The 19,617-nt window shown below is 36.8% G+C and overlaps 1 protein-coding gene across 6 annotated transcripts in view; it reads right to left on the bottom strand.

Annotated features, from left to right (window-relative positions):
- Positions 1 to 19,617, bottom strand: part of Kynu (kynureninase) — a 127,791-nt gene that overhangs the window by 67,342 nt on the left and 40,832 nt on the right. For 5 of the 6 annotated variants that reach the window (XM_006498325.3, XM_011239179.3, NM_027552.2 and 2 more), the window contains exons 5-8: positions 16,065 to 16,126; positions 14,911 to 14,982; positions 13,390 to 13,464; positions 11,419 to 11,565 (exon numbers count right to left, since the gene is read on the bottom strand). In XM_006498325.3, the coding sequence (XP_006498388.1) occupies positions 11,419 to 11,565; positions 13,390 to 13,464; positions 14,911 to 14,982; positions 16,065 to 16,126 (356 nt within the window). The remainder of the gene's footprint in view (positions 1 to 11,418; positions 11,566 to 13,389; positions 13,465 to 14,910; positions 14,983 to 16,064; positions 16,127 to 19,617) is intronic. The other variant, XM_011239178.1, reaches the window with a different exon arrangement.

Below are 19,617 nucleotides of genomic sequence, written 5' to 3'. Positions count from 1 at the left end.
TTATTTTCAAATAACTTCTGTGCAATTTTATAACTACTCTATCCTGTTTTAGCTCCTGAATAAAGACACAGAGACCTTGTACTTTTATTAACAAAATTTAAGCCTTGGCTGGGCGGCTATTCTAACCTGACTAGGCTGACAATACACAGACAAGTGATCTGTGACTTGCCATCTGGTCTTGCACTGGCTTCTTCTGGTCCATGTATTTTGTCATAGCTCATCTCTCACCACAATCTCATGGCAAATCCTATTGGTACCCCCACGTGGTCTCTTATGCCTTCTTCTCCTCCTGGTACTTCGCTCTCCCCTATCATCTCTCTGGGATCTCCTGACTGACATTGGAATTCGCACCCAATTTTCTTCTTCCTACCTAATTGGCTGATTAGTTTTGTATTAACCAATCAGAAGGTGATGGGGAAAGATGTTTACAAAACACTGATACAGGTGATGCTTCAAAAAAAATAACAAAGTCCAGCATGTACTCAACTCCCTGTTGGTACAAAAATCAGCAATTGAATAACACAAAGCCAACCTTTACTCAGTGCACAAAATCATCTCTCAACAGTCATCTCTTTATTCTTATTGCTAAAAGGCTAACACTGAGTTTTTGTGATATGTCAGTGATAAAACCTTTAGGTAGCATGAGACCATGAATTCAATTCATGGCATATGTTGTGCATGGCAAATCTAGAAGTGAAAATGAATGGAAAGGAGAGAAGGGATATCTTTCTATGAATATTTAGTGAAGTTTAATGTGTCTAGTTTGAAGGAATAAGGCAAACAAATGATCCTTAGAGAGTAAGACCAATGGACTCCGGAGACAGGAAAAACAAATTAACTCAGAGGCTCTGCAGCATGCCATAATTTTCAGGTGGAAACTTCTCTCACAATTTATGTCAATTTTACTCCCTAATTAATGATCTCCCCAACCTTCTTCAGTGGTGAGCATAGAATTCTAGGACACATGCATTTAAGACTAGAACTCTACAACTGGCTATCCTTTATTGAGCTCCTTTATTTATTTAATCTCATATGTACAAAAGCAAGAAAATAGACTCAGTGGCACCATCTTCTTGCCCTATATTAAGCCTATCTGACAAAGATCCTACAAATGAAAAATGAGCTTAAGCTTTTTAATTTATTTATTTCAGTTGGCTTAAGTGAGAAAATAGCTTAAGGTAATTTTTTATGTTTAATTTAGTTCATTTAATTTTTAATGACCTAATGGAATATTCTTGATTTTGAAAAGAATCTCAAAATTAATGTAAGCATGCAGATCACAATTTTAGGATAGCTAGACACTATTTGCCATTTTCCTGAAAATAATTATACTTAACATTCTGTTCCTCATGCAATACTGTGATCCATCAACTTGCCTGACCAACACTTTTGTTGATTGCACACACATATCTATTTCCAGATCTAGCATGTACTTAAAATAAATCACTTTATGGAAAGCACAGTCTGCAGCTTATGAATTTTGCGGAGTTAGTCATTGATACTCTACTGATGTAAGCCTTCTATACTTGAAAGAACTGTAAAGCAGAACAAAAGGAATCCAATGATATATTTCTCATACATTCCTCCAGACAGAGTGATACAAAAACTTTCACGATGAAGGTCAAGAATTTCACATACAGGATCTCTAAAACAATGATCTTAGCATTTAACACAGCTCATCATGTTGCTGTGACTTCACAACTATCCTATTATTTTCATTGCTACTTCCTAACTGTAATTTTGCTGCTGTTGTGAATCATAATGTAAATAACTATGCTTTTTGATGATTCTCAAAGGATCTAACAACCCACAGATTGAGAACCACTGCCCTAAAGTCAAGAAAGTAACGTATAAATTGGACCTGGGAGAAATAGTTCACGTTCCTCTTGTAGGAATGCAGTCGGGTAGTGATACTATGATGAGCTGAGACTTAGATTCAGCACCAAGGACAGCGCAGAGCATGTCACTGAGAAGTTCTAAGGTTAGCGTTTCAATGCACAAATGATGATCCAAACTTTCAGTTTTTTCCTGAGATATTTGCAAATAGTAAATTTTATTTAAAATATCATGGCTTGTAATTGTTGATAGGTAATTATACGTTTACTAATAGAATAAAAGCAACAAGGAGAATCTCTAGAGCAGGCTTTTGCCTGTTGATCAGGTAGGGTTCAAATCAGGGAATAAAAGCAAAGGACATTTAGCTGTAAAGATTCTGTCAACAGGTGGGAAAAAGACTTTTACTTTTTTCTTTACTTAGTATTGACATCTGTATCTGCAGAAATGCTCACCTTTATGAGAAATCAAATCATAGTAATAAAATCCCCAACCAACTTTTCTTTTTTTTCTGTTTTTAATTATACACTAAATAGGATGATATTGTGTTAAAAATCTATACATAATCCTTGAAGAGACCTCTCCTAAGTTTCTTCCATTATAGCCAGTTTTTTAAACTGCCTCTGATTATAAATGCTTTCATTTCCAAGACACCTGCTGAGGCAGGAAGGTGACAGACCTTAGGTCAGATAACTGCAAATTAGAACCCTGTCTTAAAAATACCAGAGCAGGTTCTGGAGAGATAGTTCAGTGGAGTTCAGTGGTTAAGAGCACTTGCTACTCTTGCTTGGTTCTATCTGCCTATATGGGGACCCATAAACATCTGAAAGAACAGTGGCAGAAGATTCTAGACACACATCTGGTTTACATGTCTATGTGCAGGAAAAGTGCTGAACACACGCATTAAAAATAAAAACAAAGGGAAGTAGACAAATAGAATAAGATTTGTCATAGATAATTTAATGTTCTTTTTTGGTCACCATCTTCCACCTTCCCGTATGAATACGATTTGTGAGTAAATGAGCATTCTGCAACTCAACTGACTTTTAACCTGACAGCCCTAAACTTGTCTATTTTAATAACTCATCTGAAAAATAACTGGAAAGAGAAAATGGCATGCATGACTTCTGTATTTTGTGTGTGTGTGCTGGATACTCATAGAATTCTATGGTTTTCCATTATTATAATAGCAAATAAGTAAAAAATGGATATACATATACATGGGTGTCTACATTTTATGTTGGAATTTTTAATTTTTTAGTTATAACAAAGACAAGTCAGTCTTTCTTGATTAGTAAAGAGGGAAGAAAAATATAATATTAGGGGAACAACTCTGAGTCCTAGACAACTAATTATATAATTTGTATCATCTAAAACAAAAAATAAAGGAAACATAAAATCCTCTGACTGTAACATCTCCTTCAGATGGTTCAGGCGTTACCAGGTAAATGCGGTTTGATACCAGAAAAGTGCTTCTCCCTCGTGCCTTCAATAGGAATGGACGCACTATCACAAATCCTGACTGACAACTAGGAGGCTTGCTTTTCCCAGACCTATAATCCTAAAACAACATCTGGAGTCTAGAATACTCTTCCACTGGGAATTAATTACTTTTATCTTATATGGTCCTCTCAATCAAGTCTTAAATAAAACAGCTGACAAAGATTTCATAGAAACGGCTCTATAACGTAGATTCCTGGGCACTGATCTTCACCAATTTATTTTGACTTACTAATTTCTGGATCTCAAATGGGCAGAATTATGAGTATGGATAATTTTCTTCGTGTAGCATAAAAATCTTCTGCCATTCCAAAGACAAGAGTTAATGGGATAGTCTGTTTAAATTTTACTTTTGTTTTACTTCTCTCCTTACAAAAGGCTGGTGTTCTTCTAGCAATAATTTTAAGTGTAACTGAAACATTTTTAATTATCTTAATCACGCATATGAAACACCTACATGTATGTGTATGCATATGTATATGCATATAAATACACATTTTCAATTTGCTTTTCCTTGAATTCCCTTGATTAATTCGAGTCTAGATAATATGTCAGGAATTCAGTGTAAAATCAATTTTCAGTGATTATTTAAAAACCTATTTTTACTATAACAGAAGGAAAAAAGCGAGGGATGATTACACAATAGATCAAAAAATACTCTGAAGTGCATCACAATGATAATCTTCATGTTTTTGCGAGGATAATAACGTACTATTTCATTGTGTCCACTTTTATTCCATTACAGTCCATTTTCACCCTGAGAGGTTGGAAATTTCTTTCAAAAATTAAAATAGATCTGCCTTCTTAAATAGCCAAAGCCTTGCAGTGGCTTCCATGGTTCTCCACGGAGTTGGTATGGCTTCTAAGAGGCTGCTTCTGACTCTGCCTTCTTCATGGACTGTCTTATTTTTTTTCTTTTCTAAAGTTCTAAAATTAAATTATACTGAACCATTTCTTCCTTGCAAACCTATTAATACTTTACACTTCTGAGAATAAGCCTTACTATATATCCAGCCCTGACAGAAAAGGTCACAGCTAGAAAATATCTGCTCATGTCGAGAGAACCGGCTTTGTCTCATCTTCTCAAAGAAGGTCACCCCAGCACACCGTGCTGTGTTAAATGTTCCTTGTTTGAATTTTATTATTACAATACCCCATTAAAATATTTACTGATGAGTAAAAGGTATAAATATGTGCCACTCTGCTACAGAGAATACCATGGCAAAATTCTAAGATCCTCTCAAGTAAACTATAACTTAAAATTTCTAGTAAAAGTGGGTAATAATAATAAGTAATAATAAAATCTTAATTTTAAATGCTTGTATAACAGGTTAATTCTTTCCTATAAGTATTCTTTTCATCATCAGTCAGGTGTGCACATATCTGGCCTGAGGCAGGAGGACCATTAATATTGTCAAACTGGGTTACAAAAAGCTGTTCACGCACACCTTTCCAATTTGTTATTTATATGTATTTACGAGTAATATAATATAAAAAAGTATGTGTGTTTGCATGTTTAGAAATAACTATCTCATTTAATGGACATCTCAATAGTATAAAATGTGATATTATAAAAATATATCTAATATTCTGAGAGACAGGAGCTTCTGTCTTACCTCACAGCCAGAGTTAATAATACACTTTGAGGTCACATAAGAATTAAGACTGCCATCCTACTACATATTTACTCTGGTTTTTTAACTCACTGTTAAGAGAAAATTTAATAACAATCCTCATTTGCCTGGGATTTCCCAAGTAGCCAACATTTACACCCTAAACGAATACACCAGTGTAATAACAAGTTATGTGTCCTTCCATGCTCCCTACTCAAAATTAATGCATATACATTTATATGTGTGTTATGATAACCATTTCCTGAAAATAGACAATGAAGGCCGGAAGCATCCTTATAAAATTAAAATTATCCACCACAAATGTTGTAAGATAAGCAGTATACGGCTACTGCATTTAAGACAATGATATTTGCAATACTGTTCATTGTCTGGGTGAGTTGGGGTGAGCTGGAGTCAGTGACTTAATCCTTTGTAAAACTCTGTTAAAGATTTCTTTAAAGTTTCTCATTCCCTCCCCCATGTGATGCTTTCTGTGGTGTTAAATGAAAAGAGAAAAATCCTTTGTTAAGTACAGACACATTCTGACATACAGACTGATATACGGACACATTCACAAGACAGGGTTTCCAAAGGGCATAGATTCAGACTGGACAGAAAACACAGGTGAACGAATAGAGAATTCAAATCTGGGATCTCGCTTGGTTAAATGACACAAGGGAAAAAGCTTTGATTTTTGTCCGTTAATGTGACGCCGATGTATTATTTGAGATAGTTTATTATTAAAGCATTTAAACTGACTTCAAGTCTTGATACTCGACACAAGCATTATTGGTATGATACAGTAACTGTTCTTGGGAGTTGATGCCAACCATTGTAGCCAAGGTTTTGGTCGAAATCTTAATCAACCATTGATTAGTGAACTCACAGAAGGTAAAGCGTTTCAAAGAAAAATTTGGATTTATGCTGAAGAGGGTGACCATCCATATGTGGATATTGCTTTGGTGTCATTGAATTTTTACAAATTGATTTTACCAGTTAGATATTTATCAGGTTTCTGTATTTTTTCCTTATCATTCAGTATTCAGAATTAAGTGTGTGTGGGGGGGGGGGGATGTGCGGGCACACATGTTGCACAGATCTATGCGCATATACAGTGGTCAGAGCAACATGTCAAGGGTCATACTCAATCACATCCACCTTATCTCTGAGAGAAGGTGTTGCTCACTGAACCTGAGCTTGTCATTTTCTTATGAACTATGATGGCTGGTCAGCAAGCCCCCAAAACCCTTCTGTCTCTTCCTCCTTACGTTGATTGAGTGACAGAAACACCTGTGGCTGTGGCCAGCGTTTTAACATTGGTGCTGGGGATTTGAATTCAGATCCTCAGCTTACTCAACGAGTGTTGTTGCCCAGTGAGCCATCTCTTCAGACTGCCTGGTCTTCTCCTCTCTCCCCATCTCTCTCTCTCTGTCTTCCCTGAGATTCTGTGTTGGTTTGAAGAAATGGGGTCTTCTTATGTTGCCCAGGATGGCCCTAAGTTGCTGGACTCAAATGATTCTTCTGCTTCAGACTCTTAAATGGTAGCTAGAACAACAGGCATGTACCACCATGAAGGACTGAGAATTAATTCAACTTTATTAACTCTCATTGGACTATAATTGCTAGTAATACTTATTACTAATTGAAAGAGCTTATGGTTGGGCTTAATGCATAATTCACATGCAAAAATAAAAACTGTTACATAGAAGGAGATGGTTTGCAGAATCTTTTTGAATCCACCATCTGCATTTACAAATCAAATACGTGAGCATCCACATATTGTGCTACTACAAAGTGTAAAAGGGATGAGAGACTAGAGTAACTCATTTATTCATCTACCTGTTCGACGTGTTATCATTTGATACTCACTATTTGCCAGAAAACATGTGTAAGACACTTGATGGAGGACAGAAAGCACAAGAAGTTCAAACTGAGACTTTTGGAGAAATAAATTACTCAATGGTACATTAGTCTGTAGTTTAACTCATAAACCTTTAGCCTGAGTCTTCCCCTCAAAAGGAGCTATGTAATATATTCTGCTTTCATGTACATGGAAAAGACTTAGCACTTCACATAGAAGGGAAACATGAGACAGATGAACCTGCCCTATCCTCCATTCTTCCTTCTTGCTGCCTTGAATGGTAGTATGTCTTGGGCAACCATGTTATCACTATGCTATAGAAAGTCAGAGAACTTCAGATCTAATAGAAAACAGGGGAAAACCTTAAAAAAAAAAGCTTTTCACAAAAGAAAATACCCAAGGAATAAAGTGTGTGTTTGAAAGCTTGTATTTGGAAGATCCTGACTGATGAATTATCAGGTCACTGAGTAGCTGATACCAAAATTATCAGCGGCACTTGTTGTGTGCATAGGGAAACAGATGCTCTGAAACATACTGCTCGGGGTGTGCACCACATTTACATAAGTCCATAGGAAAGTGGATCCTGATGATTATGACGGAATTCACACACAAAGTATGATCCAGGAAGCCTAAGAAACAGATGTACCAGAAATGTGATGGAGGCTTACCCTAAGCAATTTGCAATAGCAGCCTAAGTAGCATGTATAGTAACAGGCTTCAAATAGAAAAAAGGAGGGGGGGCAAGTATCTGTTCTCCCACAGATATAAAGATTGTGCTGTGTTTCCTGTTAATATTGTATGAGAATGGAAATATAAATGAGCAAGAACTACTGAATGCAGCATAGATGAATTAGTCTTAGAATCTGGTAATAAGCCAAGCACAAAATGTCTATCCATATACAAGCTTTCTACTTCTATAAAGAGCCAAAGTGGTCAAAGTGAGTTACATTGGTAAAGTAATGAGAATTTTAGAAATGAAGTTCTAACCTCTAAATATTGATGTATTTCCCACATTCACAAGTTACTAAATAATACTAATTGTGACCGCATTAGAATGGGGGCACCAGGTAGCAATTAAAGCACAAGGGTCCCTCCCCTATGAATGGGATTAGTTTGCCTATTTGTGTGCATGTGTATCTGTATATGTGTGGGCACACACAGAGACACGTACCGAATATACACACATAGCATGCTCAATTTGTTTAGTGTTCTTTATATATATATATATATATATATATATATATATATATATATATATATATATAAAGAACACTATCACATATATATATATATGTGATTTTAGGTTTGACCAACTGGTAAAAGGAACCAGAGCTCATCCGCGAGGAAGAATATTTCTCCTGCTCTCTGAATCTTTTAGTTTTCTGCAGTCCTTTGTCTATAGTTAGATCCCCTTGAGATTCCTTCCCTCCATGTTAGCACATAGACTGAAAAGGAGAGAGGAAGTGAGCATGGGGTGCCTAGCCCCAACTGAGACAAGACAACTCTTATACCCAAGGCACAAGGAACACTGTGTACGAAAGGGCAAAGGACTGTAAGAGCAAGAGGACCAGGAAATCTGCTGGGAGAAAGTGACTCCTCGACATGACCCGGAAGGTACATACACAATACCTCAGCGATGTGGATGCCTAAGGAGACTAGGAGAACAATGCACTCATGTTGAAATTAGTTACAAAGTACAACCTAGCTCCTTAAGCCGTCTACTTCTGATTTGTGCTTTTGCTGGCATACATGCAGTTTTTAATACTGTACTTTGTGTATCTGCTTTCCTACCATGTGATTTTGAATTTTTTTTTACTTCAGGGTTTTGCAGTTTGTATTTTATAATCCAGTCATTGGCCCTCACTACTCCATCCCTGTCATTTCCAGCTGCTACTATATTTAATTTCTGGAAACTTCCCTCTCTTTTGCCTCACTTATTCAGTCCTAACAGTGATTGTTTTAAGTTGCCCCCTCCCTTAGAATTGTCAATTTCTTCCTTGATTGACAGCTCTAATTTCCTCCCTGTCTCTTTCTTGAGCTTTAGGTTTTCACTGGCCACCCAGGAGAGTTATGTAAGTCTAATTTTAAATTAGCCTAATTTGTCAAATCCAGTTGAGAAGGAGAGCAATTGTACAGCAAGAGGGTAAACATTTGTTAAAATAAATTTGATAATGGGTAAATCTAAGTCAACCATATCCCCAGTTTGCTCCCATGACATCCTTTCATTTAGATTGGAACTGCTCATTTTTCCATTCATTCGTTTGGCTGAATGTGCCAGGAGAATTTGGCTCTATAGATATGTTAAATGAGTGACAGCCTAAGGCACACTTAGAGACTGGTTTTAGCTACTAATCCCTTACCAAGAATTAAATATAGAACCTAGTGAACACATTTATTTTCTAAGATTTTTACATTTTATTTATATTTTGAGTGTCTATGTATTTTACCTGTGTTTATGTGTCTTAGTTAGGGTTTTACTGCTATGAACAGACACCATGACCAAGGCAACTCTTAGAAGGACAACATTTAATAGGGGCTGTCTTGCAGTTTCAGAGGTTCAGTCCATTATCATTAAGGTGGAAACATAGCAGCATCCAGGCAGGCATGGTGCAGGAGGAGCTGAGAGTTCTACATCTTCATCTGAAGCTGCTAGCAGAATAATGACTTCCAGGCAGCTAGGGAGAGGGTCTTAAAGCCCACACCCACAGTGACCCACCTACTCTAACAAGGCCACATCTCCTAACAGTGCCACTCCCAGGGCCAAGCATATACAAACCGTCACAGTCTGTATATGTATTTCATGGATGCCTGGTGCCTCGAAGGCTAGAAGACATTGGATCCCTGGAACTGGAGTTACAGATGCTTGTGAGCTCCCAGGGGAGTGTTGGAAACCCAGCCTAGGTCCTCTGCAATAAAATCAAGTGCTCTTAAACATGGGATTGCCTCTCTATCTCCCTGATTTTAATTTACAATGGGAAATACAGTCTGTATCTGAGGCATTCCCATAATCTCATATTCCCTGAGGAAAAGTGAGGAGAAGTGGGGAGGGACTGCTCTGGCACAGGGGAATGAGTGGCAGTCATTACATACTTTAAACACCACATTCTTTACCCCCAGTGCATGAGGGAGATGCTCGTATGATGAACTAGAACTTTTGAAGCAGAAGCTCAGAGAAGTCCAATAACATGCAGGGGACCATCTAACCCAGCAATGGCCCAGCCAGCGTGAGAACCCCAGGCTGTATGGCTGCCGAGATCATGGTTCTTCTTCTCCACCTTTTGTCTCGTTTCTAGGAAGGTTAATGAGACATGCTTGCATACTACGGGAACATGGTTGCTGACTACTTGCAGAACATTTTAAAACACAAGTTTTATTGGCTACCCTTTATTTTGGTGCTTAAGATTTAATATCTAAATTAAGAAGACATTATCTTTATATCTTTTGTAATGCACCGCTTTCACAGTTATCCATCAAATCAGCTGGAGGCCCTTGTTGGAAATTCCTAGAGACCACTGAAGACGGTGCTAAATTCCTTTTCATTAGTTCCATTCATTAGCTTCAATAACTGCATATATTAGCTAGATCTCACATATATAGTTATCCTATAACTTATTAATGTTCAGAGTAAAATTCAATTGTCACCTTTTTTAATGCAAGCCTTGATTGCATAATCAAACAGAACTGCTACTTAGGTTTTTAAATATAACTTATGGCTATTGAATTCTTCTCCCAGTTGATTTCTTTCTGATAGGCCAAAAATTTTAAAAGATTAAATCAGTTATTTATATTCTGATATAAAAAGGTTTGATATCTTAAATCACTTATTTATATACACAGAGATATGATATACAGATAGAGTAACTTAATGTAGAATTAATAATATGCATGGGAGAAACACTTTTGTTATAGGTAGTGTTATAAAGCTAGAAAGTTGTTCAGAATTAAATGCCATCCTTAAAGTCACTTGCGTAAAAAGTCACCCTACTGGTAACTCTACATGAGCTGCTAATAGAGCCTATATTTCCCTATATAGAAATACGTAGCTTTAAATGAGAGCTGGTTCACATTTAGAATGAGTTACAGTACGAAATGTACAGAAGTGGGATTTTTAGAAGTTCTTGCATGTCCTGTAGACCCTTAGTATTTTATCCTCATTCTGCTGTCTGAGAGCCACATCACATATGCAAAATTTGCTTATCCTGGACTCTAGGGACCCACATGAAGATGGCATTTTTAGGAATGAGGTGGGATCACTGATGTCATGTAAACAAGTGATGAACTACACCAATCATAGCAATAGTAATAATAATCTCTTAAACTTGAAGACTTGGCCAGGTGGTGGTAGCACACATCTTTAAACCCAGAACTTGGGAGGTAGAGGCAGGCAGACACTTAAGAGGCCAGCCTGGTCTACAGAAAAAGTTCCAGGATAGCCAAAGGTATACAGAGAAGCCCTATCTGGAAAAACAAACAAACAAACAAACAAACAAACAAACAGTGTTTTGTAATTTTTAAAGATAATAGATCCTGCAATACTTTAAAGTACACATAAAGTGTATGCTTGAGCAGAGTGCTTTCTGGGTAAGTACCAAGGAGAGAAGAGTCGTCTACCTTTGCATGTCCAGCTTTTGTTATGGCAGGAATGTTGAACAGCTGTCCAGTATAAAAGTGCAGCCCACTGAACAGGATCACGGCGATCGAGTCTCCTTCCTCCTCGATTACTTCCAGTATGTCCTCCATCCTTAAGGTCTCTTCCCCCTAAATCAAGTTCAGTGCAAGTTACACAGCATGACCATAATAAACATGTCACTCCATTTCCACAAATGTCTTTTCTACATACGTCAAAGAAGGGGAACCATGCTTCCCTCCTACCAATGTTCCTCAGAAAGCTGGCAAAGAGCATCAATGGGAAGTATTGTGTTATTAATAAAACAATAAAATAATAAAATGTCAGAGAAGTTTCATTTACGTGCCAGTCTGTACAAACCTACTTGCTTCTTTCTAATTAAGTATTCAATTAATCCTTACTATTCAGAAACTTTTCAATGATTTTCCCCATTATCTTTAGCCAACCAAAAAAAGCAAGAAATCCATGATGTATCTTACAGCAGAGCTGAAGATTCATATTGCACTTATCAAGTGAGTGGTACTTTTTCCAATGAGAACTCACTTATGCATCTTTCAACTGGGTTTTGTCAAAGTGATGTTTCAATTAGTTTAAAATTTAATTTTTTCCAAGTCGACGTAAAGAGAAAAATGTGAAGAAAACTAGTCAAAATCAAGTATCAAAACAAAGTCTAAAGTCCCCACCCATAACTATTGATTGAAAATTGTCAATGAAGCGAGACTCGGTCTTGAAAAGGTAACAGTTGTAAGAGATCCATCAAGTGGGGGCATGCCTGCTTATGGGAGAACAGGTCCAATGTACTTACAACTTCCCACAAGTTTTCTCATGTACTAAATATGACATAAAATTTGGATCAGTGCCTGCTTAATTGCCTTAATATCACTTAGAAAATTTCTTAAAACAATCTTATTTAAGTTTTCAAGTTTCATTCTATTGGCGAAAGTCTATGTTAGAGGACTTGTATGAATGTGTGTGTGTGTGTGTGTGTGTGTGTGTGTGTGTGTGTGTACGCAGCTTCTATTGGAAGGTCCTGGAACTTATTTACCAAATGGAAATATTGATATTGAAATCTGTTTTATTAGAAATACACTTTTTATACATATAAGGAAAAGAACTTAGTAATTATACGAAAAATTCTACTTAGGGAACTGGCAAATTAAACCTTTTTAAAAACTCTAATATAGGTTGACAGCTACAACTTAAAAATCAGACTAATGAGAGTATCACAGAAACTAACCATAATTCATTTATCTAAAGAATCACCATGAGTCAAAGAAGATATAAGGTTTTGGTAAGATAGAGTCCTCCTCATGTTGATGTGAAGCTGTTTAGTAACGTAAAAGACTGTTTAGACAGACCCAGAGGATAAACTACTGGGCATCAGTAACACTGAGTCTTGTGAACTAGCCATTCATATAGCACATGTGAAAAGTGCCACTTATAGATGATGTGTGAATCTTTTATCATAAATCCTACATGTTGGTTACTAAGCACACTGGAATCCCAGATTCTCCAACTTATTGAGTTTAGAAAACTTGCTATATTTTAAGTACAAGAAAATCCTTGATACTTTGCAAAAGAACATGAAAAAGATAGTGTCTATACAATTTCACAACAGTCAAATAGTCTTTAATTTGATTTTAATGGGAGCCATCAACTCATACATTGGAAATTTAAAGTGGTACACTCCACTTGCCCTCTTTTTTCACCTGCTTGACCACTATGGACTCCATTGTTATAAAAAGAAAAGTTCCACACTGTGTGTTTAGTTCTTGAAATGAAAATAAATATACTTTCCATTCATTCTTTACTTAAACAAAAGGATCTAACAGTAACAATGCATAGATCTCTTGTGCTTTTTTGTTACATCAGAGCCATGAAGATAATATACTTTTGAGGGACATAAGTGAACACAAAATGGAAGTCTAATGAGCATTTCTTTCTTTCACAGATACCTCTCGTGGCTTTACCATCCGCATACTTTTCTCAACATCAAGTCCGTGAAGTTGAATCTGTGACTCAATAGCATACTGAAAAAGAAAGAAAATCTATTCATTAAATTAAGCCGAAAGCAGAGCAGTGCATTAAAGAGTCTCCTCTGAAAATAAGTAAAAAATAACACTGAAACCATTGCAGTATATAAAAACCACATGTCAGAAGTAGGATGAATGGCTACCTCACAGACATCCTCCTTAATGTGAATCAGGGTACTTGTTGAAGTACCACATATTAAAGGTGATCAGAAGTGCAGAATAGCTTTTAGAGCTAAGGTAAGCTTTACAATAAAATTCACCCTGTGTAAGACACAATGGGGGCTTGTAAGACAACCAAAAAGAGGAGTGTGACACGTTGGGCTTGAGTCATAGTACAAAACCAGTTCACCATAGGAAGATTTAGACAACAAAGACAGATCACATTGAAAATTCCATACAGAAGATCCAGTACTAAGAGCTGCTGGAATTTTCTTCAAGATAGCAAGGACTTCATCTTATTTTTAGCAAAAATAATCATGAGTTGCCTTAATAGAATTACATGCTTTAAAATTATAGGATGTAGTATAGAATGATCAAAAAGGAAAGTGTCAGGTTTCTTTAAAATGAAACAAAGTTTTCATCTGTTTACAGATCTGGAAGAATTATTCTTGTTATTTGAGTGAACCACAAGAAATCTTTTAATCTTTACTGTGTATAGGGGTTTATGTATGGGCACATTTTATTATATGTGTTCACATGCTCATATAGAAGCCATTTGGTCAATGTCAAGTGTCTTTGCTGATCATTCTATACATCATTTTTGAGCCAGCATCTCTCAATGATGGAGCTTACTATCAAGATAGACAGACTGCCCAGTAAGCTGCAAAGCATTCTCCTGCCTCTCTTGTCTCCTGTGCTGGGACAGCAAGCCCACAAAGCCACCGTCAGCTTTCTTTGTGACTGGTAGCTATTACAGTTTAGGTCCTTATATCTATGTATCAAGCTATTTACACACTGGGCCTTCTCCCTGCATCCCCATTATATAATTGTTAATGTTTTTTCATAAAAGGGAATCAATAAGTATTTTTAGCGTACTATGACAAAGAGGTATAGTTACAAGTTTAGATGACAATTTAATGTTGCTAAAGGGTTAAGCAGTAGAGAGTGTATTGATTTGATTTCAAAAAGTAAAACAGCAACAGGAATTAATAAAACATTTATAGCCGCTCTTGATTTAGGCAACGATTTGCTCAATATCTTTAAAAAGACTAATCAATCAATGTCCCCACTCAGCCCTTTCCTCATGAACACATGTTTTACTTGAACAAAAGAAATAAATCTACTATCTAGAAAAAAAATACTTAAATCAAAAGCACTTGACAGATCTTTTTTTTAGTAAGCTTACTTGGAAATGACTAGCGAATAAACATTCAAGTCAGAGAAAGAATCTATCCCTCTAGGAAGAGTAGAAAGAACATAAATATCATTTGAAGAAATCCTTACATGATCAGAAGGGAAGGCTTTGGCTTCTAGAAGAATTTTGTGCCGCTTTGGAGTAGGCTTAAAGAATGATAACTACAAGGAAACAGAGTTATTGGGAGGCATCAGTGCAGAAGTTACCCGTTTGGTCCTTTATGGCACTTGTTCAAGTTATGAGCTCGAACGTTTGAAGACATTCATTAATTAACCATCTCAGATATCTCACAGGGCTACCTTTTCAATTAGCCTCGTTTCCAGTGAGTTATAAAGAGGGTGGAGATATTGGCTCATTACGTTTATCAATGGAAAACAAACTCAGAGGAAACTGTGAAGCAGATAAAACCAAATTCCAAAGCTTTATCTAAATGCTAATTGAAAATTTATCTTCTTAAGCATTTAAAGGTAATTTCTCTAGAGTGGGACTGAAATAGCTTGTTCTATCCGTGTCTTATTTACATATCTTACATTGCCAATTTGGTTCCCTTTATCACCTGTCCCTCCTCTGGTTGTTTTCTTTCTGGCATTTTGGTTTAGGTCCAGGTAAATGTTCCTTGGCCCTGTCCTGAAGCCCCTATCCATTTTAGAGGTACCGGCCAGAAGTAGGCTACTTATGCACTGGCCATTTCATTTCTCCATGCAGTCCCTGGACGATAAGCTTGGCCCTGATTGTAATACAAATGGCAACACCTGTGAACAGGGTGCTGCTCATCATTGGCCATGGTGCTAAATTAATTTTCACATATCCCCTTATTGAGTTCTGTACACCTATAAGGAAAATGTTGTCCTCATTGTTACAAAGGTTAAAAACTAATTATCAGAGACACTAAAGAACTTAGTTGGGATTTGAGGATACATGAACTTTTAGACATAATTCGAAAACATACTCCTGAGTGTTTTCATCAGACTGCTACATTTACTTAGTCTTCCCTCCCCCCCCCCCCCCGATATGAGTAGACCTCACAGGTACTTAACCAGTGCCATTTTTCCATGGAAGAGGCAAATCTTCCATGTTTAAGCAGGAACCAGGAAATCATGGTCTAGCATTTCTTGGTGAAAAATAAATAATCGCACATGTGATTTTGAATAAGTAACCCACCAGTAGCTTATGAATTTGAAGACGAAACATAGAGATTATGCAAACAAGAGAACTCAAAACACAGATGGGAAAGAAACCTTACCAGCAGGAGATGTAAATTAATAGTCAAAGCATTCATTAGAGCTATTTCTTTCTCATGGGCTCCTGTAAAATAATCATAAAAAAAAATTTTACTTGAAGTTTTCTTGGTGGTTGGAATGTAGTTGGAAAGCACGGGTAGAGCTTTACTCAATCACGTCAATGGTTTTGGAGATAAGGGCATAATGATGTGTCATTATGAATAATGGAGGTGTCCCTACCGACCAATTTACCAAATTATACCTGAACTTACATACATGTCGACAAAGATAACGAATTGTATTCTACTTTTTATGTTTTGAATAACAAAGCCAAGATAGTAATCATTTCTATGACCTGCACACTCTGACCAACTTATCCTATTATTAGTTTACAAAATCCTTAAAGAGTACTTTGAATGTGTGTATGTCTTTAAAATGAAATCAGGATTAATCATATCTTTAAAGTTGGCTCTTTCCAATGCCAAGTTAAAGTTTGCCTGTAGTAACAGATGTCAGCTCTGCCAAACATATGTCACTGTTATCACAGTGAGATTGGTCATAGTTGACAGGACAAAAGAGCTGCGTGGCAAAATACCAGAGCTTAAATACCTTTATGATTTACTCTTACACAAAAAGAAAAAGACAATATAAGTGTGTGCTGTCTGATGAAAACACATGCAGAATTCGCCATTGGACCTAAAGCCTAGTTTTTGGGAGTGGGGACTAGGTGGGAGACAGAGCCTACCCTTGTGACTTGGCAACTCAGAGCTCTCACACCTTTTGTGTGTGGCTCAACTTTCTAGATGTTTCTTTAAAAAACAAACAAACAAATCTAGAACTATTTTTCTCACCAACACTTTGGAAAATATCTATCACAAAGTTCATTAAGGTGTAAGAGAAAATATATAATGTTCAGGAACATACAGTGGTCTTACATTGTTTACTCAGACGCCTGCTTGTGAGTTCCCTACAGTCAGCTATTGAATGGACCACAGGGCCCCCAATGGAGGAACTAGAGAAAGCACCCAAGGAACTAAAGGGAACTGCAACCCCATAGGTGGAACAACAATATGAACTAAGCAGAACCCCGGAGCTCTTGTCTCTAGCTGTATATGTATCAAAAGATGGCCTAGTCGGCCATCACTGCAAAGAGAGGCCCATTGGACTTGCAAACTTTATATGCCCCAGTACAGGGGAACGCCAGGGCCAAAAAGGGGGAGTGGGTGGGTAGGGGAGTGGGGGGGGGGTGGGTATGGGGGACTTTTGATCTAGCATTGGAAATGTAAATGAGCTAAATACCTAATAAAAATGGGGAAAAAAAAAGAAACATAGAAGTCAATGGAATAATAAGTTTGATAAATTCCAGGGTAAGTTTGTTTGGAGTGAGGCCATTGAAAATGAGTGTTTACCTGATGAATTCATATACTAACATAGCCATTCAAGGAGAAGCCTGTATTTTCCTTTGGTCAAAGGTACCTTGTTTAGCTAAATGGATTTCTTTATTTGTTGTAGAATTCATGAAGAAGTGGTGGGTGTTAAAAGACATCCCAGGTCATTTTAAAGGGGAGCAGGCCTGAAATCAAGGGGGTCAGAATAAAATCTCTTTCTACATCTCTAGACATAGTAAATGCATGTAATAAGCTTACATCACATGGAATGAATGACACATACCTTCTCCTATACAAAAAATACCTTGAAAATATGGCATTAAAATGAATGTTATCAATATTATTCTAGTTGTTTCTCTGGACTGAAGCATAATTTTTTTTTTACTGATCCTTCTGAAATAAAACTCTGTCCTATGGTACCTTGATTATATGATTGATTCATTGTTATTTTCCTATATTTATGGTGAAAACCACTCATTAAGAAGTTTCAATGCAGAAAATAAAAGAACAGAAAGAACTAAGAGTATGTTAAGAAAGTAGAATTAATGAAAGAAAACATTTAAAAACAAAAAAAAATGGTTTTTGCTTGAGCATTACATATTGATTAAAAGTACCACGTTCTGAGAATTATGGTTTTTCATGTGATACCCAATTCATTTTAGAGGACCTAAAATGTTTCTGCCATGGGCAAGTTCTAATGCCAAAAGCATGGGCTGCCCAGGCGCACTGGTCTGAGTTAATCTCACGGCATCTCTCCCTCCTTTTCAAAGCCATACTCATTCTTGAACCGATTCTTGGTCAATAGTCTCTCTCTAGCTTGAGTGATTATTTAACCCCACACCATTATCCCAACTTTGACTACTGCAAACGAAATCCACCAGATTCACTTGGCATTTCACCAAATGCCATGCTAACCTACTGCTGAGCCCAGTCCAAAGGCAGGGTCCATTTATTTAAGATGCAAATGTGCATACCCAGGTATGTGCAGGAGGGATGCTAGAATAAAGTCTTAAAAAACTAACAGAAATGTTTACTGTGAGTATACCTAAAGGCACTTAAGAGCAAATTATTCCTAGCATCGGAGCAATGCAAACTGAACTGATTTTTAGTTTGTTTTCAAAGGAAAAGTTTACCTAATTGACCTCATGGGTTCAAGTTGTACCTCTGCATACAAAATTGTTCTACAGCATTTCAGTATTATTTAAGAGATAAATTATTTAAGCAAAATGAAACTCTTTCAAGTAGCCTCTCCTTGTTCCCTTTCTTGTCCTAAGAGCCTTTTTTGAATTAACGAGGAAGCATCATGACCTAAAATTATTCGGAGTACAGCTTTTTTGAAGCTTTCTGAAAGCTTAAGACTTGCAAGGCTCTTCCCCTTAGGGGACCACTTGTGATTTTCTTTGATAAATGTCAGTTGGAGTTGCTTCATCTGAGGTAGGTGCTTTCTGCATGTTTATTCTTTGCATATAAATGCAAGCACTGCATTCGTGTTTTGAAGCCTGACAAGGTAACATTTCTGGAGCCATGGCCATGAGGCAAAAAATTTTAATTTCCTAAATGTTTAAATGGCCACATCTGGAAGCTGAAAGTGAGCTGAACCATTACAGACTCTGGTGAGGAAGTGGACCAACACTTTGAAATCTGCAACTTGTATCATTTCACAAAGCCTTCTTAGTAAACAGATGAGGAATCTATTGTGGGTTTCCCTCATTATATCAGCATGGAAACTGATACTATTGACCCAAAGTCTCTCAAATAAGTATAATTTTTGTTCAGAATTAGGTTTGAAAACACTGTTTATAAGACATTCCCCATGAAGGGAGACATAGATTCATAACTGATTTCCTTCTTTGTCTCTCTCATCCCACTCTAATTTCAAAGTTTTGCAAGCCTAGAAGAGCAAGTCCCCAAGCTGTTTACTGTCTGGTAAGAGAGTCCACTTGGATTATCATATCATCTTCTTTCTACTTCATTAAGCAGATGCAAATGCTACTGTGTATTTGATGTCAGGACTGTAATTAGGCAGAGCCCTAAGGAATTTTTATAGTTGCAAATTTCTATGTCCCCTAGTGACGGTCAGTATATAAAGATGGCTCTAGAATAGTTGAAGCAGATCACCTGGGGATCATTGGCCCTCTTTTGGTCAACCATGAGTTTCATAGGGAAAATATGTTTATATTACATTTTT

The sequence above is a fragment of the Mus musculus genome, chromosome 2 (genome assembly GCF_000001635.26).
Source record: "Mus musculus strain C57BL/6J chromosome 2, GRCm38.p6 C57BL/6J".
NCBI lineage: Eukaryota > Metazoa > Chordata > Mammalia > Rodentia > Muridae > Mus > Mus musculus.
The sequence above is the reverse complement of the archived record's forward strand: the minus strand, read 5'-3'. Positions and strand labels throughout refer to the sequence as shown.